This window comes from Falco cherrug, chromosome 5 (assembly GCF_023634085.1).
Source record: "Falco cherrug isolate bFalChe1 chromosome 5, bFalChe1.pri, whole genome shotgun sequence".
Lineage (NCBI taxonomy): Eukaryota > Metazoa > Chordata > Aves > Falconiformes > Falconidae > Falco > Falco cherrug.
In genome coordinates this window covers 54,225,243-54,249,776 of record NC_073701.1, presented here as the reverse complement: position 1 = coordinate 54,249,776, position 24,534 = coordinate 54,225,243, and the positions used below count along the sequence as shown (strand labels likewise).

At 37.8% G+C, this 24,534-nt stretch overlaps 1 protein-coding gene across 3 annotated transcripts in view; it reads right to left on the bottom strand.

The window, feature by feature from the left end:
- USP15 (ubiquitin specific peptidase 15) overlaps positions 1 to 24,297 on the bottom strand; it is a 70,227-nt gene extending 45,930 nt beyond the window's left edge. For 2 of the 3 annotated variants that reach the window (XR_008732309.1, XM_055710759.1), the window contains exons 1-3: positions 24,133 to 24,297; positions 7,563 to 7,690; positions 2,652 to 2,782 (exon numbers count right to left, since the gene is read on the bottom strand). Coding sequence is in view for 2 of the 3 variants with exons in the window: in XM_055710759.1 (XP_055566734.1) it covers positions 2,652 to 2,782; positions 7,563 to 7,690; positions 24,133 to 24,221 (348 nt within the window). In the remaining variant the exon portion in view is untranslated. The remainder of the gene's footprint in view (positions 1 to 2,651; positions 2,783 to 7,562; positions 7,691 to 24,132) is intronic. The other variant, XM_055710758.1, reaches the window with a different exon arrangement.
- Positions 24,298 to 24,534: the final 237 nt, after the last annotated feature.

The following is a 24,534-nucleotide window of genomic DNA, read 5'->3' as shown; positions in this document are numbered from 1 at the left end:
AGTCCAAGTATACTTTCATATACACGCTTCAAAATATTTTTGAGAACTCTTCTAGAAACTCAAGTTCAGTGAATGTAAGACAATTAATAAGTGCCAAAAATGAGTTAAAAATTCTGCTATCACTTCTTAGAAATACAGTAAACTAAAAAGCAGTTTTTCTTCCCATGACTATGTCTTACCTGTGTGTAACAACACAACTTTGAAAGTATTAAGTACAGTGGAAATCAAAAACATGCAGACTTTACCAAAAGATAAGATACTTGACCAAAAGATAAAAAACACCAAAAGTTATTTTTATTTCAAAATACATTTGTTATATGCTACTTCCTCAAAACACTAAGAACTAGTATTCACAGTTAAAGTTATCAAAAACAGAATACATACTAATAAAATCTGGCTATCACATTTTTGAACAAAACTTACAAATCTTCCACTTATAACGTGGAATGAATAATGTTAATGAATAACGAATACATTCATTTGAAATTTCACCTACTCATTACAGTTTGTTATATGAACATTTTTGTAATGCCTATTAAAAAACAGGTAACTACACAGGATAATTTTTTTTTTTTTATAAAAGTAAAATGTAGAAAAAATATTCAGGGTCACCTCTTAAATGTTTTTCCCTTTGATCTTCCAAAGTGTAACTGCAGTACTTAGTCATGTAGACTGTTCCAAAATTAACCACTGGCCTGATATGTGATACATCTGACAAATACGGTAAAAAAAAAAAGCCACCAGCTAATTGCTAGCAGAGATCTGCTATCTGCTGTACAAATATAACTTGCATGCATGTGCCATAGGAAAAAAAATAAATTAGTGAATGATTTCATTTCTGTTCAGAAGTTTGCCTTAGCTTTAATGATTGCCAACTATCACATTTAAATAAAAATGCATCGTCTTTTGAGCATCTTGGTATGGTTTTCAGCTACTTGAGCAACAACAAAATAGTTGCAGTAAACAAAACTGTGCAGTATAGCCAAGACACTTCTGAGAATAAAACTGACACTGTAGTGGTAGTATTACCACATCCTACTACATAAAGACCTAACATTATTTGACATAGATCAAGTACAACACTGTACCCATTTAAAATCTGGATGCACATTTCAAAAAAGTTGATGTAAAAAAGGGGATGGAATAAAAGTATAATTTCACCTCTATGAAAAAACACTAAGGCAAACAGGAAAAAGAATCACTATCAAATAACAAAAGCATCAGAAAGAAAAATTCTGAACTGGAATATGCATCTCAGAGCATAACTACTGTTCATATTGGCAGAAAATAACGAAGTTATGCCAGTTTACCTGGCCACTCATTACACTCCACGTATTTTTCCAGTTAGTTCCTTCCAAGTGGATAGCAAGTTACTCTAATTTCCTTTCTCGCTCCTTCCATTTTCCCCCCAAAGTGAAAAAGTTACAGAACTTTTAGTTTACCGTGATGATGGAAAAGCATTCCATCTTGAAATACATCTTCAGGAAAAACAGTAACAAGTTGGTAACAGATATAACTTTAAAGAAGGAAAGCCATTTTAACAGCTCTTACAGAACTAGAGTAAAAGAGACATCCCTGGAATGTTTCTTCAAAAAAAAACATCTCTTTTACTGTGTTAAAGAGAAAGTTAAAAAAACCCAACAAAGTACTACTATTGCTGACCAAATGAAACTTGAAGACAAAAAATTTCTTCTATAGCTAAACCTAGCATTTGTTTGAAAGGAATGGACTTCAAGTAAGTAGTCAGCATGCATGTAGTTTGACCCCAGTCATGTCACAGGAGGAAAAAAAAAAAAAAAAGTTACATTTTACTAGAAGTCATATCAAACTAAATTCTCGTCTTAAAATTCTTCAAGCAGTTTTTCAGGAATTAAAGATCCTTGTAACAGAAAGAATACACCCCAAGGGTCAATTTAGAAATGGCAAACATACCAAAATGCATTCTAAAACTTAAGAAATTCAGTCCAGCAAGGATACAACTGTAATCACTAATCTGAAAATCTTAAGAAATAATACAAACAAAAAAGACTGTCTGATCAACAAACTGGTAAAATGTCGTATCACCTTAATAATAAGGACGGTATGTGCTGAGGCAAACAAAAATTAGTATCACGTTATTTAACAAAATGTTAATTCTTTAGTATCTCTAACTGACAGAAGGCCACAGTATCCACCATACCATGGACTATGACTTGTGCTGAGGTAATCTTTTTGTGTAAATAAAAATCTCCCTTATTAAGCTGCTGAACACAGAAGACCATGCTTATCAGAAAAGGAACTACCAACTACTTTGTCAGTGTTAACAGTATTAGCTAGGCTTTTCACTAATATAGTTAAGACAATTTTAAAGTTGTATACTTAATTTAAAAAAAAAAATTGCATTAATAGACTTAGAAGCTTCTTAAACAAGTTATTCATTAGAGATCTTACTTTCAGACAAAAAAAGTATTATACCCTTCGCATCTTTGTTTCTCAATATTAAAAACTTAAGCCTTTGAAATCTGAATAAAAATTAGATATAGACAACTACTGTTTTAGTTGCTTTTAGATATGATCATCATAGGCCAGGACTTACAACCTTCCAATAAATTCCTGTGCAACTCCTGCATATTTGTAAATCATATTCACTCCAGTAGGTAATTTAACAGTACCTTGCGTGCTATTGGCTCTTGACCTTCCATCAATGTGTACCAGCTTACTAGCCTATTCCAGCCTTCAGTTGGCAAAAGGATGTAGTCCAGCTCATCAATGAGATGCTCCTTGAGAGACTGAGAATCACCATCTATAAGAGAAAGGTATTTTTACTTGAATACCGAAATTCTGTTGCTTGAGTTTTTAATGTAACATTTTTCACATAAGTAGCAAACAAAATATTTTCTGAGTCACAGTTATGTTATCAGTATTATGGTGTTCAAAGCAAAACTCTTCTGAAACCATTTAGCCAAGCTACCCAGCTCATGCACAGCACGCCTATTACAGGTAGTATTCCTACACTCATGAACCCAAGTGACAACTCCATATCCTCACGCAATCATAAGCTCCTAACTTGTTATCACACGCTATCACAGCCTTCAGAGAAACCAATCCATTTCTCCACCCACTTTGCACATATTTCCCCATCACCATGGATACTTCTGTTCCATGCTGCAGTTGCATCCTTCACTGAAAATGCTGGAATGGGTAGTTACAGTAGATCCAAGGCAAAGCTTGAAGTCATTCATTCCATGCCAGACTGGGAAAATAACATGGTACAACCCTCCTAAAGGATCCCATGCGGTCCAGAAACACAGTCCCTACAAAATTCTTCACAGAGACAGCAAGATGCAGCACTTGAAACAAGCACAACTTGGCAACCTCTTTAGATAAGTAGCATGCTTTTAGCTTTGGTTCAATTCCTACTACAGTAGTAAGAGAGCAGCTACCCCTATATAGGTAAGATGCGATTCCAGACCTGAGCCACTGTAAGCCTCAGACAATATGGGCAGCTGTCTTTCCATTTGGAAGTACCCAACTACAGGCCAGCAGACATCCCTCTGTACAGAGGGAGATCAAACAGGGAGACTCACACATTCAGCTCCATGAATGAATCAGGATGACAAACCTAATGATGTATAAACCCAAAAAGACTATGTATATAGAATAAATAGACTGTAATAAATATACAGTCTATTTATTGTCATTTTCATATGTGAATGAACTGCAGAATTAATTTTAAAAAAAAACAACTAAAATTAAAACTGAGCATAAAAGTAACCTTAATGTGAAATCACTTCAAGTATTTGCCTTCCCCTTGGATACTTCTAAGCAAAATGAATAGTTACCTTCATTTTTCTGCAAGGACAAAAATAAGCATGTGTTATGCACATATGAAACAATAAAGTCCTCTGATCATATTTCTGTAACTTTCTTGTTTCTCCTTTGTACAGACAGAAAACAAAGCATAATGTGACTTCAATTAAAAAAAAAATATCCTGAGCTTTAAAAAAGACACACGTAGAAATCAGAGGTCCTTTTAACTACTTTTTTTTTTTTTTTAGTAAGAATTCAACAAAATATGTTTCAAAATGACCTTTTTGGTAAGAGGGCAACACTACTGAGGACATTTAGAACTGTGTTCACTTCCTGGTGGGAAGAGTAAAACAAGATTCAGCTTACCAAGACTCTAGAATAATCTCCCTACTCTACCTACACTTGCACCTTAGTTGGTTTGAAGGATTTCTGATTTTAAGAGAAAGCACAGGGGAAAAGCAGTACTTTTTGCTTTCATTGCCCAAATGGTGAAAATATAGGCAAAGAAGGATGCACAGCTTGCTTCTGCTCCTATTATCACTGGTGCTGACTCCCTCTTTCCTTCTCCAGCAAAGCACCTTGATGTGTGAGCAAAACATGGGAGATGCATATTCTTCTTAGCTCATGTATTTCAAGCGTGCAGTATTTGTTACTGCCATTAGCTACTCAGAGATGGCAAAAAGATACTTTTTCCATAATATGCAATCTGTGCAGTTTAGAGATGACTTAATGCAGTCAAGAAGGTACAATATGGTTTGCATGCACTTCCTCCAATAAAAATTGTGAATGACTTAGTAGGAAGATCTAAACAAAGAAAACCCAACAATAAGAAAAATCCTAAAATACAGCCAGGTAAGTATTACAACTATGAAGTTATTTTAGAAAGAAGAAATAATCAAGTTCAGAAACAGCCAAAGTATTTGCTGCACTTTTAGCAAGAAAAACCACAAGAGCAACACAGAAGGCAACAAAGTGGAAGAAAACCTCAGACTTTGAATTTCACTTTGGGAGCCAAAGTACATACATTTCTCAAGCAAAAAGTAAAATGGAATTTCACATTAACATCTCAGTGAACATATAGGTAAGAAAGAATTCAGTTCTTCATGGAGATAAATATAATTATGGGACCTAAAAAATGAGACTTCAATCAATGCACCTGTTTAAAAGGTACTTTCCTTTTCCTCCCCCTCAGGCTGTTTCATCCTAGCTGTACAAGTAACAATTTTCAGCAGTCAAATTTTGGTTCAACACTGTCTTGACTGATTAGGAAAAACAATTCTATATTAAAAAGCTGCATACAAGAAACATTTGCTGAAATAATTAATGACTTGTACTATCAATTCTTATTTGGCCCACTCAACACTGTGCCTGTAGTGGTACCATTGTAACTGGGAGCAAAGTGTGGGGAGAAATCCACACACACATCTTCAGGTCCACGTATCTGTTTAAAAGGTTCATACTATATTTCTCCACTGACCCGATACTGCTACAGGAGTTTATAGTGAAAAGATACAATTTGGATTCCATTCTGTCTTTCTAAAACCCCCAACAATTTCTTCTAGCGTAAATTTTTTTCAGCACCTTGTCGCATCAAAGAAGTCCTCTGAGTCTGACAACTCAGTCCTTCATATGCAACACTGTTTTCTATAATGAACAATCATCTATACTAATTGACTGGTTCCTGCTTGCTTTGCTATTGCTTGTGCTTTTGATAAAGTTGACTATATATCTCTTCTTTTGAAGATGGCATGTGTGCACTCCATTACATTCAACAACATTTTTTGCATATGTTGACATTAACTGAAATCTCTATACCTGTTACTTTTCACTGCTCTCACTTCATCCAAAAGGGATCAGCATTTAAGTAATGTAAGCATGATATACTGCTCCAGTTTCCTGGAATCAGTCTTTCTTGAATTTAATAATAGTTTTCCTTATCACTGCATTACACTGCAGAATATCTGAGCAAGCATGACATTTTTAGATTATTTTATTCTTTAAATCAGATGCAAATTTTCAGACTTAACACTTAAGGACAGCAGTATGAGAGCAACTAGCGCATACTACATGCAAAAGACAGGATTAAAACCCAAGCATTTTCAGGTTCAATTTATGCAGCACAGGAAACCTAGTACAGAGGATTGCTGCTTTGCAGCAGGTGAAGGAGACAGCTACTATCTGCTGAGCACTAATGCCCTTAATTGTAAAACTACCTTCACACAGGAACAGTAGATGTTAGACACTAATTGGATGCATGGCATCACTGCCAATGCAGAGCCATAGTTTTTGCACCATGAAAGAGCAAAAAGTGAAGCTGTTCATAAAACCCAATGCTGTATTTATTTTAAAGGCGTATTAGCAGTGTCAATATGATAGAATACAGGTTTTCAGATGCTTTTAGCAAAATGGCTAACATAACTAAGTATGCACTGCTAACCCTAATATAGGCTTCATATCTACAGTAAATTTAAACATAATCTGAACATGTATGCAGATTAAGTTATAAATCATACAGATCAACTAATACTACTTTGCACATCAAGAAATCACCTTTTTTTAAGTGGGTAGACACAGAAGAGAGAATAAGCTGATGCTGCCTCACTGAGGCTAAAAAGATCTTGCTACATCTGATTTCAACTGAAGAAGTATCACCTGAATAGGCCCACCTCACTGCAAGAATGTACAAAAAAATCCAGAAGCTCACACTTCAGAAAACAAAACACATCACTTACCTGGAGCAAAAAGACCTTTACGTTTGTGGATGGAAGAGAACATATAGATGCATATAACAATACAGCACCTTCTTCAAAGGCACTGATACTAGTCACTGTCAGACAGGCACACTCACTCACACTGACAACTAGTGCAACATGGTATGACAAGTCCTATGAAAGAAGCAATCATCTTTAACATTTAACTTCTAAAATAATGAGATATTAATTGCACTTGAGAAATTCTGCATGAAGAAAATCAGATTTCATTATAAACCCCATGAAGTTGTAAAGAACTGTATTACTATGTGCAAACAAATTATGCAGTACTATTACATTGCCTGTAACTGCAAAGAAGGAAACCAATTATCAACTAGATTTTGTATCCACTAGATTTTGCAGATTAATGAGACTAATGGTATTTCAACACTGGACATCAAATACAAAATTTAACCTAAAGATTAAAATACCTGGGAAAGTATTCTGAGACCTGTATGCACAAATCTGACTACAGCTGAGCAAAAGTCAGTCAGACCTGAGTAACTGTAAACAGTGACAGCGTTTAATCATAGTTAGAAGACCATAAAAAATTAGGAAATTACCCTCTATCATTTCACCCCACTTTATATTGTCAATGAGCTGCTTAATACCTCTTCTTCAATTGTTGCAGAATCAAAGTAAAGGCTTGGGGCTCATTTACAAAAAGAAATCTTAGAGTTCAATGTAAAAAATGTTATTTTCAATCAACTAATTTAGTTAAGCTAAAAAAGCTATCTGTCAACTTGACTAAATTTCAACTCCCAAGGTATCCCAAAATGTCACTATAAACGAGTACATTATATTCTGTAACCATTGCAAAGAAGCTTCAATAATTTTATTTATAAAATTGTGATTTGTTAGAGAAATCTATTCCAGTTCCCTTGTCATGGTCTGAAAACAAAAAGTTTCACCTTCATATATGCTGAGATTCATTTATACAATCAACTACAAAAGACGAACAATCTGTCACAAATTTGCACTCAGTGTTAGTATTGGCTTATTGCACAAATCAGAAGCAGTTACCTTTGAGAAGTCCAGAATTATCAATAGGACCAGGGTACACATTCTGATCTCCCATCTGGTATTTGTCCCAGCTGTCAAAACCGACATATTTTTTCCACTGTTTGAACCAGCGACTATCCACTAGATACCTTAAATGGAAGAAGACACACAAGTTAATTATTGGCATGCCACTGCTTCCTACAGTGCCAATTAATTCATGTTAATGCACTTGTATTCATCAGCCTTGCAAAATGGAGAATGTTTTTCTGTCTGGTCTGCTAACCATTATCAGCATCTCCTACAAACAAGGACTTTAACTGCTCACAATTAAAGATCCCATTAGTCACAGTGGGCAAGTACAGTTTTGCAAGACTGCCAACACAGCATATCGGAAGTTGAAGAATGGGAAGTTCAAAAACATTTCCTGTTTTAGCATGAAAACATCAGCAGCTTTAACTCCTGTTCTCAATTTGTGAATTCAGGAGATTCCAGTTAAATCTTTATAATTAGACAGTCCCTTAAAAAATGAGAGATAGCTTTTAGTAAAATACTTTTTCTTGCTGGAGCTTTATTTATAACATTCATAATGCAAGCTGAAAAACTTTAGAACTCTTACGTCCTGTCAAGAACCAGAGTCTGTTTTCTTCCTTTGAGTCAGCATCAACACATACAGTAAATGTTCTGCTTTGAGGCAGTACTAGATGTTCCTCCTACATATAATTATCAGCTTCACACTTCCATATAAAGGGATATCTCTAAACTCGGCTCCACAGTATTTCTACCCAAATTAAACAGTTGCCAGTCTGGATTTTACAAAGTCCAGAGATACCTACATTTATATCTTTTTGTCCAGGATTTCTTTACGATTAAGATACACTATTTGTTCAGTGACCCTCAGATTTTATATAGATGTATAATACACATTTTTTTATTTTTTTTAAAAAAAGGGAAACACCTTCACTGTTCCTCTTTCCTAAAAGCATCAACTGCCTTCTGTCTGGTCTGTACCAAACCTTTTGCTACTACCCTCGTATATGTCAGAGTATCATCACTATCAGGTAAACCTCATTCTTTCCTCCAGTATTTGACTACTGAACTCTGATACGCAGCGTACCAAAAATATGCTATTGAAACTTTAAGAACTCTAAAAATTTCCTGGTGATTCAAATACTAGTCTGCTAATACATATAGCTTTAATAGGCAATCATTCTGTAGGAGTTACTAATGAAAACCATGGAAAAACACAGAACAAAAACATTAGCACCCACAACTCTTGTAACCAAAGAAGTAAAAAAACATTGGTTGAATATATATTTTGCTGAATAGGTTTTAAAAAAATACACTAGTGGGGCCTTAAACTTATGCTTCGAAATGATGTAACTACAGCAAGAATTAACAAACCTAAGACAGGTAATTCTTGATGACTTTTTTCTTCTCTCAAGTACAGTTTTTCTCTCTTATACACAGAGATCAAGCCTGGAGTCAACCCCCAGAATAACTGCTTGCAACCCTCTGGTAAAGAAGGAATTACTACCAAGTTGTGCTCACTAAGTGGGATCCTTTGTAGTCAACTTATCAGGTTCTCTTCTCAATAAGCCCAAATTTTTCAGTCTGTACAGAATGTACCCTTAAGTGCATGAACCTATAGGTAAAAGTCCTTTGGAAAGTAAGACAAAGGTGGCATTAGAAAGCTATACATAAGATCACCACAGGCTTCTGGATGCTTGATTTCTCTACATTCCTTCAAAAACATCGAAGACTAAGGTCTCTAAGGCAACTTTACAACATCTACGACGACAGCATCCTAATTCACATCATTAAGTCTTGATTTAAAATACGATTACGTCAAGTAATAACGAGTCTATGCGCAAATTAATCCTATAGCCTTAGTTTATAACTACCCTAAGCAAACATAAATAGGTAAGGCGAGCTGTGTCTCAACTGCTATAGACACAGTTCTGCCAGCGTAAAAAACTTTGGTTAGGGACCAAATTTCTCCCTTACTGCACCAATGCTAGCTGTAGTCTGGAGCACGTACCTTTACCACCTCATAGTGTAACACTTGGTCTTGTATCTATTCTACTATCACAACCTGTTACTACTACTCAAGCATCATCAACTACTACAAGTTGCTCTCTCTTCTGAAATTGTTTTGTACACAACTTTCTTCTTGAACTTGCAACACACAACTTCTTTCTGAAATTTTAAACAGTTAATAAAGCTTAAAAAGTTAATAAAATTTAAACAGTTAATGAAGCTAAAAAACAGCTTCAAACTGCTTTCTGAACCAAAACTATATTGAAAAAAAATTCAGTTTTAAACACTATTAAGGAAATGTATATGAAAAGTATCTTGCTGTAAAAATGCCCTTTTCCACACTTACCAAACTCAGAAACAGTGAATTAACAAGATGTTTCGAGCACAATGCATCCCACAAAATCAGTAATGAAACAGTATGGCTAATGTCCTATTCTAGAAAGATGAGACACTACTATGATTTTACAATATTGAATCATTCTAAAGCAGCTTGGTCCAGCACTGATTATTCGTTCTGTGGCAGAATTCCCTTGACATGTTTTGTTTTGTTTAGAGCATGTGTAGAATGTAACAGGAAATAAGACAAGGTTAAGTTGCATTAAAGAAGGCAAAATTTGGGATAAAACACAGTACAAAGATAAAAATGCAGGCTATAACAAAAATCAACTAATTTAAACTTTATTAATGCTGAAAAAAGGTAAAACATACTAGTTCAAACTGGAGTATGTTCCAGTCCCACGCACATTTTACACTTCAGAAGTCAAACTCACTCAGAATACACTGATTTCATGACCACTTTTCATTGTCTAAGCCAGGGGTCCTCAAAGTTTTTAACCAGGGGGCCGACGTGCAGATTAGGTGGCAGGAAGCCATTTGCGGCTGCTTGGTTCCCGCCCCCAACCCCCGGCGGGGGGGGTCTGTAAATACCGGGGGCCGGACTGAGGACCCTGGGGGGCCAGACTGAGGACCCTGGGGGGCCAGACTGAGGACCCTGGGGGGCCAGACTGAGGACCCTGGGGGGCCAGACTGAGGACCCCGGCTCTATGCTGTTCAATGAAGTTAAAACTACCTAAAAGGCAATGAGCTTCTCAAAATTCAGATCTTTGTGTACAGAAAACATTTTGCAACACAAGAAAGTATCCAAGTAAAGACCTACTATCTTATATAAAAGCCTTTTCTAAACTTTTCAGATTCTTCTAACACAGTAGCAGATTTAACCATCACTGCAGCAGAACTTCTGAAACTGCAAACTTCAAACTGTTGTGAAATTAAATGAGAAACAACTTCAACTATGAAAAATGACCAGTTTGTGAGAACAAGCATTTAAAGTTACTATCTAATTGTAATTTAAAATTTGTCATTATAATTTCTTGAAAACAAGCATTCCATTAGGGAAGAAAAAAAAAAAAGCATGACTTTTTTAAAATATCAGATAAAAGCAAAGATATATACTTTGAAACATGCAAAGTTCCTTAAAAACACCATGTTTGCCATCATGCAATAGATAAAGGAAGTGAAGCAACATCATAACAGCTCCCCAGTACGCTTTCAAACATTTGGTATTTTTGTTACTAGAAGCTTTCAATTGTATTTTTATTATCATAAAGTCTTCCTAAGCAATACTGCAACAGGAGCAAAAATCCTTAAATTGGGTTTAAATTTTACAGAGGCAATGTGCTTCCTTTTCTACAAACAACAGTCAGATGCAGATGTCTTCAGATATAATCTGGTTTAATGAATGCAAGAATGCTTTTGGAGGTACAGACTCAACAGTGAATACAGAAAGCTTTTAAAGTGTTTTCTCTAACAGATTCTCTATCGAATTTATGCCCAAGGTATACCACATTCATCTATTACTCAGAAATGGAAGGAGGGAGGAGAATACAGCAGACAGAAGCCTGCAATAGGCAATTTAGCCTATGTAATGCAAAAAGGTAGTCCCCTTGAAAATTAAGAAAGTAAAATCCAATCTCTACAAACAATTTTCCACCAAACAATAACTATTGAAATTAAATGAGTGTTATTTTCCATTTCCTGGAAGAGAAAAACATAGAGTCCACCATGGAAGTTTGAATTGGCATGGCTGTGTTAAACAGAGTAACTTTATTTTACACAGCGCATATATAACTAAATGTAGAGTCTGATATTGAAGGTAATTTTTCCTTCACCCTGAGTCTGACAGAACAAACTCTACGTTACTATAATTGAATCACTGGTATTTGCATCTTTTTAAAGTACAAGTAGCAGCAGTTCTTCCCACATTTGCAAAAATCTAGTTCTTTCACTCTACATGTACAAATCCCAATTCGTTTTATAACAGTCTCTTAATATTTGACTCATTTTTCTTTAATAAATGGAAAAGGGATATCAATTTTGATCAATTGGGCATGTCCTTGCCTTTTAGCTTTACAAAGCTGTCAAGTCTTACAAACATACTCCAGGCCAACAGCATTCTCACCTTTCTCTGCTGTGGCCATCCAGCACTATTCCATAACAGCCATAACTCTGTGTGGTTATGAATGCAGTCACCCTCCGGCATCCGTTCTACCACCAAACCTGCCAGCCTTGTCCTCTACTTGATCGCATGGCCTCTACTGTCTTGATCTAAATTTGAATGAACTATGAATCTCAAAGGAGGAAAGCTATAATTTTAGACAGAAGGGAAATTACCATATAGGTAAACTGCCCATTGTTGTAATTAATGCTTAACGAACTACTGCACCTGTAGAACCATATTACTTTACAAATGCTTTGTGTTAAATGTCTGATCATACACCAGTAACATAGTGATTAACAGAAAATTTTGATAACTGGATTTTACAGTGCAAGACAGCTTGGGTCCACTGTTCTAGATTTTAAGTGTTCACATTAACTATTTCAACACTTCCTCAATTTTATGATTTCATTCTTCCCAATTAATTTTGCCACCAACCAAATTTTGCCATCCGTCGTCTCTTTACGGTTCTCCCTAACTGAAAAGTTGTAACATTTCTGTTTCCTAACACAAAGTGCAAAAACCTACGTCATTTCTCTTCAGATTTAGGAATTTGTAGTTACACGCTAAAATGAGATTAATATTTCTAGCATAAAAAAGCTGAAAGGTCACCTATAAATCATGCAAGCATATAAGCATGGTAAGAACTAAACAACACAGTCAAGCTCCTTTCCAGGAAAGAAGATATTGAAGGACCACAAAATCTTAACAAAAAAACCCCAACAAACAAAAAAACCCCCACCACAAACCAAAAAAACACGAACTTTGAGACTTTCTAAGCAAAGCCTGTCCAGCAGTACAATGGAGAAAAGCAAAACGAAGAATGTGTGAACACCAAACATTTTAAAGCTACTCAAGTTACTTTGTATCATCTCTTTTCCTGTCTTCTTCCTCAAATTCACTGAGTAGTACTTCGTTAGGATTGGTGCATTTTGGATGTATGGACAAAGCTGGAACAATTGAAAAAGCTAAATAGGTGCAAACCACTATTCTAAGATTAAATTCTGCATCTGTTAATTATGCTTTACAGATACTAACTTTTTTAAACTAATTACTTTCAGACAAATAAGAGCCTACACACACATTTTCTGCAAGATGTATTCTACTGAAGATTAATGAAAAGACTGAAAGGGGAAGTCATGAAATCTGTGTGTACTCAAAGGGCAAAGCTTAATACTTTGGTTAATACTGCTTGTAATATGAAGAAGTATGTATCTATCTCTGTGTACTAATTTTTAAATAAAAGTATACCAGGAAGATCGGTTTATTAGTATAAGGAGCATATGGGCCAATGTCAGTTCTCACGATTTCTTACAGACCACACCATACCTTTACAATCAAACCTGAAACAAAAATATTACAGATTTGACACAGCACTATACACCTTACCAGAGCCTAGTGATTCACCTGGCACCTTACCAGAGCCTAGTGATTCACCTGGCACCTTACCAGAGCCAGGTGAGCTACCTGCTGACCACAGGTTATAGCTTAGGAAGTTACGCCTTACTCACTATCCCAATATTCAGCTCTTAACATCCTTTAAAAACAAAGGTGAGCAGGATACTTAGGTAAGTCTGGTAATTAATTTATTTTCTATTTAGACATAACTGCTTTTATTGGCTCAGGATACACCAACATTGTTTAGACTTCTTAATTTAAAAAAGTTTGGATTCTTTATTCTTAGACTATGTTCTTAAAAGCAAACTTAGTAGACCAGTTTACAAAAATGTTGAGGTAACATGCATTACATGCGAAGAAGCACTCAGTGAATTTAATACAGCCAAGGAAAAAAAAAACCCAATATAGATTTAAAAAAATGCTAACTGATACTATAGTTTTGAATTCTTACAGTGAATTACTGGCTATACGTATGTATGTTTTATACGTATCAGGCATTTTAATGAGGGTTCTGCTACTTTTACTTCAATAGAAATCTGATACAGGAGAGAGGTTATTTTGAGTTCCTACGGAATACAGTCACAGTAGCTGTGATCTTCCCCCCTTCACAAGAACTTGTTCTTAATCAATAGATTAAATACTACTTTTCCAATAAGATTAGGGAAAATGGAAATTTGCATTCAAATGCCATACACTTCCCTCATCTTTATGCAAACAGGATATACCATGTTAAAGATTATGCTGCAAAAAACCCTAATGCAATTACACCATGCTCAGCTTAGGGGATCAGTCTGCTAAAGCACTTACGTAGCTAAAATCCAGACTTCTTAGCATTAACAGAAAAAGTAAAAATCAGAAATTTTCAGGCTATAAGCTTTTGATCCTGCAAAACACTCAATATAGCATTCTTACCAAGATCAACAAGTCTACTCATCTACACAAAACAGAGAAGGTAAACTGTATGAAGGCAACAGTGTATCTTTTCATCAATGTTATAATATCCATGATACAATCAGCCACCTAAAAATTAAGTATTACCTACTAAGGACATCCAGTAATTTAAGAGGAAAAGACATACCTCAAGCAAACAGAACTACATCTGCCAAAACCTCATTTCATAAGTAAGATTTGATCGTTTTTTAGTTCACTTTTTAGGGGAAAATTATTAAAAACTCAGAGCAGGCACTTGAGACCAGATACGCTTCACTGAGTATGTGCTGTCCCAGATACAAAAATAGCATACCATGCATTAGTGAAACAGAGACGCAAAATGTCTGTACATTAAACTTGGTACAATGTTTTGCTTTTATTTTTGTTACTATTACCTAATGAAGGAAAGAATTCCAAACCAATCTACTGTTACAGAAGTTTTTCTGAACTGTGGACCAGACTGAGAAGGCTACCCCAGGGCACCTTAGCAAAGCTAAAAAATACAGCCTATCCACTTTTTAAAACTATGATTAAGAAATATTTGTTACTTAACTTGGATGGAACCAAGATCTCACTCAAGCAGAGAACACAAATTTTGCTCTCTCAGATGTCATCAGCCAAGCTAGTGAGCAGGACAACCAACACACCTTCAGCGGTAAAACACACCTGGAGGATTTGTAATAGAGACTGAAGGACAGAACTCTCTCAAATCTCTAGATACGCTATTTTGAGGGGCAAGCCTTAAAACTAAGACTACTTCAAAATTAGGTGAACTATTTAACTCCAAATCAGCAAATGCTTGACATATATAGGCATTTCAAATAAATCAGTCACCTCTAATTGCTTGATGAAAACAAACACCAAGTTTGATTATACTAAGGTCACTTAGAACCAACAACTTTGTAACAGAAATACATAAATACTGGAATAGCCTCAAACCTTACCTAAAAGTAAGCAAAACCATGCATGTATTATTTGCTGAACATTACACTCAAATATGGTATTTTAGATATTAATAATACTGGAAATATTTGTACAGTTTAATTTGGTTTAGGTGCTTTCTCTTAGTTGTATTACATAACCTTAAAGAGATTTAAATTTTCTGAGCAAGTACAATCAAAAAGCTATACAACATGTTCATGAACACGTTCCCAGTTCAAGTCCAGCCTACTTCAGTACTCTCAGTGTTTAACTCTGAGCGGAGCTTCAGATTGTTTTGTAAGATATATCTGCTGTCACCTGTCAAACGTTTCTTCCTTATTTCTGCCAGAAGCTATCTGCCAATACTATATTCCCATTTAGGCATAACTTTTCTTTAAATAATTGTTTTATTTGAACAGTTTTTTGACAAGTATTGACAATTACAAAGCACAATGCTTAACATTTCAACCTACTTCCCTATTCCTGTTTTCCTATATTCAGGTTGTTTTCAAAGCACAGATTACTTTTGACCTTGACCTATTTTTAGTTAATATTATTTTCTTGTAAAATATATTCCTCAAAGCTATATAAAAATGTGATCTTTCACTTCATTCTCATGATTAGAAGCAAACAAGCTTTGTTTAGAAATACTGTAAACCAAGATTAAAAAGTTAAAAATCAGAGCTATTTTAAACTTGCTTTAGCTGAAGACACTGTACAGACGAAATCTACCTTTGGGATGAGTTTACATTGGTTACTGAACCTCATATAGTAAGCCCCTACAGACAACAACACTGAGAAAAAGGTTACTGCACGTGTTATTCTCTGGGTCCCACTGAAGTGGGATAAAATGGTAATTATTTCTGGAATTTACAAAGGACTGCTCAAGTCTGTGATTAAGGGCTGTTAGTCTGGTTCCTGGTTGTGTTCTCATCAATTACTGGACCTAAGTTTCTTCAATATTATCTAGAAATTACAGAGAACTTATCTTATTATCTTTTGTAATATAGGCATACCAACGAGTATTTTGGTCATTCTCCTCCTATACAAAATATTCAAATTTTAAAACACAATTACCAGTTAATAGCCATGCCTTTGTGTGGTGGGCTGGCCCTGGCTGAATGCCCACCAAAGCCCCTCTATCACTCCCCTCTACAACCAGACAGGGAAGAGAAAATATAACAAAAGGCTCAAGGGTCAAGGTAAGGACAGAGATCACTCACTAATTACTGTCATGGGCAAAGCAAACTTGACTTGGGGAAATTAGTTTTCAGAGTAGGATAATAAAAAATAAAGCCAAATCTTAAAACAGCTTCCCCCAACGACTTCCTTCTTCCCATGCTTAACTTTACTCTCGGTTTTCTCTACCTCCTCCTGCCAAGCAACGCAGGTGGATGGGGAAGAGGGATGTGGTCAGTTCATCACATGTTGCTGCCACTCCTTCCTCCTCATATTCTTCCCCTGCTCCAGCATGGGGGGGGTTCCTCCCACAGGAGACAGTTCTCCACAAAATTCTGCAACATGAGTTGTTCCCAGGAGCGACACTCTTCATGGAACTGCTCCAGCATGGGTTCCTCCCACAGGATGCAGTCCCTCAGAAAAAGACTGTGCCAGCATGGGTCCCCCATGGGGTCACAAGTCCTACCAGCAGACTCACTCCAGCATGGGCTCCTCTCTCCATGGGGCTACAACTCCTGCCAGGGAACCTCCTGCAGTGTGGGCTTCCCTTGGGCCACAGCCTTCAGGCATCTACCTGCTCTGGCATGGGATCTTCCACAGACTGCAGGTGGATATCTGCTACGCTGTTAACCTCCATGGGCTGCAGGGACACGGCCTGCCTCACCATGGGCTTCACCATGGGCTGCAGGGGAGTCTCTGCTCCAGCACCTGGCACACCTCCTCCCCTCCTTCTTCACTGACCTTGGTGTCTGCAGAGTTGTTGCTCTCACGTAGTCTCACTCTTCTCTTTGGCTGTAGTTGACCTTGAGCATACATCCGTCCCCATCCCCCCCCTTCTTAAATATGTTATCATAGAGGCACTACCACTGTTACTGATGGACTTCGCCTTGACGAGTGGCGAGTCCATCTTGGAGCTGGCTGGCACTGGCTCTGTTGAACATGGGGGAATTCTCAGAGAAGCCACCCCTGTAGCCCCCCACTACCAAAACCTTGCCATGCAAACCCACTACAACTGGGTCAGTCAATTAAAACTACCAAGAAAAGACTGTATCCTTATGTATAATCAAGTGTAGAGACTTAGGGCTGCCCAAAATAGGATTACTTACAGCCTTTGTACATTAACTTAAGAGAACAAAAGAATGACGCTATTACACTTGTAAATACACCTTCATTTCTTAAACAAAAACTCAACAATTGATAAAAATCAATAATAAATTCATGCAAGTTTTAAAATTTTGCAGCTGCGTGACCACATATGAACTTTATTTGCTCAACAACAGAAAATAATAGTACTAGCAGGAAAGTTGCCAATTGATTTCTTAAATTATCTCATGGTTGATAACATTTTGATTTAATAAAACTTACTAACACAGTACCAACATCACAGAAATACAACAGCATTCATTCTTTACCTTAACATCCAGTTTGATGGAAAAATATTTGAACAGTATGACAATGCTATTGGTATTTCCCACTGCTGTCAAAAGCAGTCTGAATGCATTCCTCAGTTATATATAGACATAATTAAACAACATGTAACCTAGATTTTTTTATATTGACTGATAGGTCAGTCCTTCAACTTCAAAATCAAAACAGTTAACTTTAATATGCAATAAAGACATTTCACAGAGAGACACTCGTTCCACCAGTTTGTACTGCTGGGACATCGTATCTTCCGAAAACAAGCTATTTCACTTTTTAACAGCAAAACTGTGCAAATTGTCCAGAGAGATAGGTGAGGTTTTTTTTTCCTCTCCTCACTGTGCATGAGTACAGATTAAGCAATACTGAGGACAAAGTGGAACAACTGTGTTGCTGAAAGCAAATTAGGACTCCTGTTTAAAGGCACAGCATCCCATTTTTGTACTTGCACAACTGCAACTATAAAAATAAGAAAGGTAAGAATGGGTTTGTACCTGTATTCCTATTCTGATTAAGCTAGCCAAAATTGCTTGACTAAGTACATTCATGATTAATAGATGCCTCAAAATTAAATCTTCTTTCAGAAATAACAAGTTCTTGGAAGTTCAAGATGGTAATTATTCTATCACATATGAACCAAACCATCATTTTATTAAAAATGTAGGTAAATGCACAGAAAAAAAATCCATCAGTCGAAGAGAAAAAAAAAATTACATTGCTTATCTCCCATTTTTAAGATATCTCAGTCTAAGTATTTCACATTCCCCTGCAGAAATAAAAGCTTTGTTCAACTAAATGCACCAAGATGATTACAAATCAACTGATCAGTCAGTCAGATTCCCCCTACAGCTCCCCATGCTCAGTTTCCACAAGGTGCCTAAGCAGCACTTCACACATCACCAAGAGCCTGACCAAAATGTCCGATTCAGCCAAAATTAATGTACTGCATTTTTAGTTTAAAATTGCTGTGTGAACATTAACAACCATGTAAGTATTTTGTACACATGTACCAATTTTCCATTTCAGTAAAGACTTTTTATTAAAAGTAATCTAACTCCTAAATCAATGTTTGACCTCCAATTTTCAGGCAAAAGCCTGGCACAAACATGATTTTCATTTTACCGTGCTCTCACCCTGCCTAATCAATTACACAGAAGAAAAGTGCACCTACACATTTCCATTGCAAGTTTTCTCCCAGAAGAATTTAAAACATTTTGTATGTCTTCATAAGCTGTTGGTGAAATGCTGCACTATTCCACATGCAGTGAGACAAATTTAACACAAAACTTCAACCACAAAGTCTTAAAGTCAGAAATCAGCAACTTAAACCTCATTTGAAAGAAAAAGCAACCAATTCTCAATTCTATCCTTGGAACACTGATATAGCGCTCCTTGTTTCTTATTATATGAAACTATCAGAACAGTATAGGACATTATTCCAAACGTTACTGAGGTGCAGGTCCATAACACCTCATCATGCTTTCAGTGAAATCAAGTAAAATCTTCCATTAATGTTCAATCTAGATGCTGAACATGTACAGCACAATGATGGATGATCAAATGTGGAGAACGCTGAGAAGACCACAGCGTAAAATGCTATTAAAGCTAAGAACTTCAGCATCAAGGTTATCATCAATGACGGGCACTGCAGCGTTTTCAAGTAGGGCTATATGCCTGTTCATCAAGATTCATGAGTTTTCATTGCAACCAGAATTAAAATGCTTATACATTTTTCGGTGGGGAAATTCTTTAAATACGTTTCTGGAGGTGAAGTTCTTTAAGGTTGAACTTTTCATATCAACTGATCATTCACTGGGGAGGATTTTTCCTTCTCAAATTTTTACTTATTCTTTTCAGTGACTTAGTTTTACAATTAAACAGCCAATAAAATTCTCATGGTGCAAAAAAATGAGAGTATTTTCTTCACCTTCCAAGAAACATACCCTATGGATAAAAACAGTACTCCCTCTGGACTCACCAGAACTGCAGAAGTGTTGTGTAAGAGACACCTGAAAGAACTCAAAATACTATACTTCTGTAGATTTTGTAACTTGCAAGGCTTAAAAATCAAGAACAGATCAAGAATCTATCTCAGCACTCTATAAAGTGATGACTGGCACCAAAACTCATTGGCTAGCAGGGCTGGAAATCAACATCTTCCTTCTGCTCTAATTCTGACTAGCTTCAGTTTACAGGCAGTGTCTTAAATCTTTATCTGCTTGTCTAAAAATCTTTATCCTAGAAGACATCTTCTTCTTATGTAAGTATTTCAGCACAGAACTCAACATTCTATCAAAACAGACAAAGGCTCTTAAAGCTCTTCCCTGCAAGTCAAGGCTTCTGCCTTCCCTATTCAATTCTGAGATTTTTTTGAACTCGTTCCAAACAAACACCTTCTGTGACATGTGGACACCAGAACTGGACAGTATGAATGGTTTTACTCATGTATTACTGTATACAGTACAACTTTCTACTGTAATCAGTATTCCCTATTCAAACATCTGAAGTTGGCATTTGTTCCCTTAGCCATCAAATAAACTCCTGGCGATAGTTATTTGTCTACTCTAACAGCCCAATCCTTCTCCAAGTTACTGCTTTTAAAAATATAAGTAACATTTATATTCTCATCTGCTCACAAATTGCTACAGCAAGCAATAGATGAACGCAGCACAGTGGGGAAATTTGGGGCAGTGGGAGGGAGAAGAAAAACTGGTGCAACTGACTCCTGTGTTGTTAGCCATTATTAGTCACTATTACCCACTATAAATGAACCATTTATTGGCAGGTGATACTCAAAAGGTGAGAAACATGGTCTCACATTCTAAACCTTGGAAGGCAAACATGCCCAAAAGGTAGCAAAGTAAAGAGTGCGACAGCATTTGTAATGTCATACTTAAGCAACTGAGACAACATCTCTAAGAGAGTCACAGCAAAACAGAACTACAGGGAAAGCAGGGCTGGAAGTGATCTTAAAGGTATACACAGGAAATTATACCTCAATATGGGGAGGCAATTACAGAGATACACACACAGGAAGTAGTCACATACAAGAATTGACTATAGTCTCCATCACTGCTTTATGAAAACTGTTCCAAGACCACTAACTTTCAGTATTAAAAGCTGCACCTCAGTGACACTAAAATCAGAAAAACTTGGCAAGGTTCTCCTCAAGAATACCACTGAAGCTACAAAGGCATTAAATAACATCATTAAGACCACTTGGTCATGCAAATTATGCAGTGGCTAAAAAATTGATTGAACATCAACAGCTCTTCAATTTCTGACAGCAGATACAGGAAGACACTGATGGAGTTCAAATTTGTTTGCAGCTGTAACAACCAATATATTTTGTCTTTCTAAATGAGAGGTTAAAATCCCCACAAACTATATTCTACTCACTTGCCAAGCATCAGCAGAATTGCAAAACACCGAGAAGTAATCATATCAGACACTAGAACTGTGAGATACACCATGAAACACAGCATTTCTTCTCTTCCAAAAAAGAATTCTAGATCTTTCAACCACAGAACCTGAAGATCCTTTAGATAATATTGGAAGACAACAGACAGATATATATTTCAAGTTCCATGGAACAACAGTGTGGGCTTTATGTTGAATTCACTAATACAAGTGGTCAACATTATTTAAAACAACTGATAAATGAAGGAGATTCTTGCTTGGAAAACCTTAAATTTCGTATTTAATGTATGTTTAGAAAAAGCAGATAAACAGAGAGATGGAAGAATCCTCAATCTCTCCTAATTTAATAATTTATTAGCTGCCCATAAAAGAATGCAAAAAAGACTATTGGGAGAAGCTAGCCCCAAACCTTGTCCCTGAGGACAGAACAGTCAAAAGACACTGGCCTTGACTGTCCATTGAAGCAACACATCTTAACCTATACGATCCCCAAAATACTCTTAAAAACATCCAATGAAACAAATTCTACAGCTTACTAAACTGCCTGTTCAAAATGTTTCCCGATTCTATCAATTCTTTTCCAATACCTAACTCTAAAAACGTTGCCTTTCAAGTCAGTTTCATTTTTCTCTCCACAGTGCATTGAATTACTGATGAAATTCAATGTCTTCTTTAAAAAACACTACAAGACTCACCTCTCTGCCCTATTCTTTAGTTCCTTTTTTCTTAGGGGAAACCCTCTAAGCTTTATACTTTCCTTACACAGCTTACTGTTCCTTATAATCTGAATTCTGAAGAGCATGGACAAGACTTTCGGTATAAACCAGTAATGTTAAAAGGACTGTATTTTAGTGCTTTAAAGCTCAGACTAAACAAGCTGATACGGCATTGCTCATATCTTTTTCAGCAGTATTTACTACTGAATGAATAAAAAAACGCAATTGTGACTCATGACTTACAGCCCTTTAACTGTTCTGATTCCTTACTGATGCCCCAAAAAATCAAAAAGCTACTGACAAAATACCTCTGAAAAAAGCATTTGAACTAAACATACCCCTTAATTTGCGAAGTTAAATACATAGCTTTAAATATCAATCCTGTGAACGCACATGTATACACATTTATGTAGCTAGATGTAATAGTTCATGACTCAAAGTTAGTAAGACTTCACCGTAGCTTATTCAGTCTTAAAACACTTAATATTAATGTCATAATCACAGCTAGATACTTTTCAGAGAATGTTCAGCTTTTTCAACTTAACTGATTTTTTCATGTTAAAACATTTAATGTAAAAAAAGTGAAGTAAAGTTACTGTTTTAATCATCATGTAATTTTGTCATAAAGTTACTTTCACTATGAATAACAACTATTTGAGACATTTTTATAGTACTTGGGAAGTACCCAACAGAACCACTGGGGGGGAAAAAAAAAAAAAAAAGTCTTAAAAGATTACAAGTCTGAGCACCCTTTTAGCACGGCTGGTCATTTTCAACACTACCATGTGAATTGATTTCCTTTTTCTAGTTGATTATATTTTTCCAGTTTAAGAGCAGTCTGTTCGTATGCCAGAACTAAGCATATACTCAGCAGTATTTGAATAATGCATCAGAATGTATGCTTCTGACACATGCTGCAGTATCAACACTGTTAAATATAGTCTTTTATAGAACTGGAACAGTGAGTGATGACAGCTGAAATGAGGTGGGCAGGTTCTACTTTTGTGTATTCATACTTAATTTTCAGTAAGTTAACGCTTCAGCCTTTGTCTTTGGTTGACAGTTTCACACAGGAAGAGAAGAAGTTGAGTAGTGGAAAAAATATCAGTTCTTTTTTTTTTTCTTTTCCCCTCTAAAAAAAACCCCATATCCTAGCCTCAGAGAACTACAACTACAGAAGCTCAATTACCACATACACACTAGAAAGTGGTGTCTATTTAACCTAATTCTTTTCAACCACAGATTATTCTGTTGACAATCTGTACGTCGTACTAACAGATACTTTCTGTCTGACCAGGAAAATATATCTTTTTTAACGGCCTACTGCATAACAGGTATTGTAAGAGCATGTCTGCACCTTCGGGGGCTGTTTCTTAGGCAGTTAATAGGTTCACAGCCAAAATAAAATTTAAACGTAAGGTTTATCACGGCCGTGGTCGGGCTTCAGGGCACCCCACCCAGGGCACAGATACAATTTCTGACAACTTGAAGGTGACGCCATGGCCCTTTCAGCCTGGGTAATGGAATAAACGCCCAGTAGCCGAGCTCTTCCCCCGGCCCCAGTCCCTGCTGCAGTGCTTCCCGCCGCCAGGCCGAACGCGCCTCCCGCGGGCGCCGGGCCGCCGGCTGTCCGGGGCCGCCATGCGCGGCTGCCACCCGGCACCGCGCTCCGCCAGTCAGGCCGCTGCCGCCCCTCCCCCGCCGCTCGCCGCCCGGCAGGGAGCTGACCTCGGTGCCTGCCCCCGCCGGGCGCCTCAGCGGCGCGGCGCGGCCCTGCCGGTCGCCAACAGCGCAGGCCGAGCCGAGGGCCCCCCGCCGCACCGAGGTGGCCGGTCCTCCCCTGACAGAGGCTGAGGGACCCGTGCGGCGGGAAGGGGGGCAATGGTGCTGCCCCACCCCCCCCGCCGCCCGCCTGCCCCCCTCGGCAGTCCCCAGCGCAGCGAGGGGCCGAGCCGCCCCCGGGAGCAGGGGGGGCTGAGGGAAAGGAGGTCGGTCCCTCCGCCAGGCAAGCGGCACCGGGGGCGGAGGGAGCCGCCTGCGCCGATCAGCCCGGGTCCCCCCGTTCCTCCCTCACCAGGTGTCGCCCTTGCGGAGAGCGGTTTTGAGCAGCGCCGCGACGTCCGTGCGCTGGGTCTCCAGATCCGCCGCGCCTCCCTCCGCCATCTTCTCCCCCCGGCAGCAGCTGCAGCGGCGGCAGCAGCAGCAGGGGCAGGAGCAGGCCGCGCTGCATGCTGGGAGTGACGCCGAGCGGGAGACGCCCTCTCCCCCCCTCCCTTCCCAGCATCCGCAGGGCGGGGACCGAGAGCAGCCCGGCCAGGTGCCGCGCCCCCTCGCGGCCAGGAGGTCTACCGCCTCACCACGCGGGACGGACGCGCACGCGTGCAGCGCTGGCAGGGGTTGGGCGGGGGCTGGCGGGGCAGTCCTCTCCTCCGAGCGTGGCCTGCCGCCATGGCGCAGGGCCGCGGGGGGGTGTCCC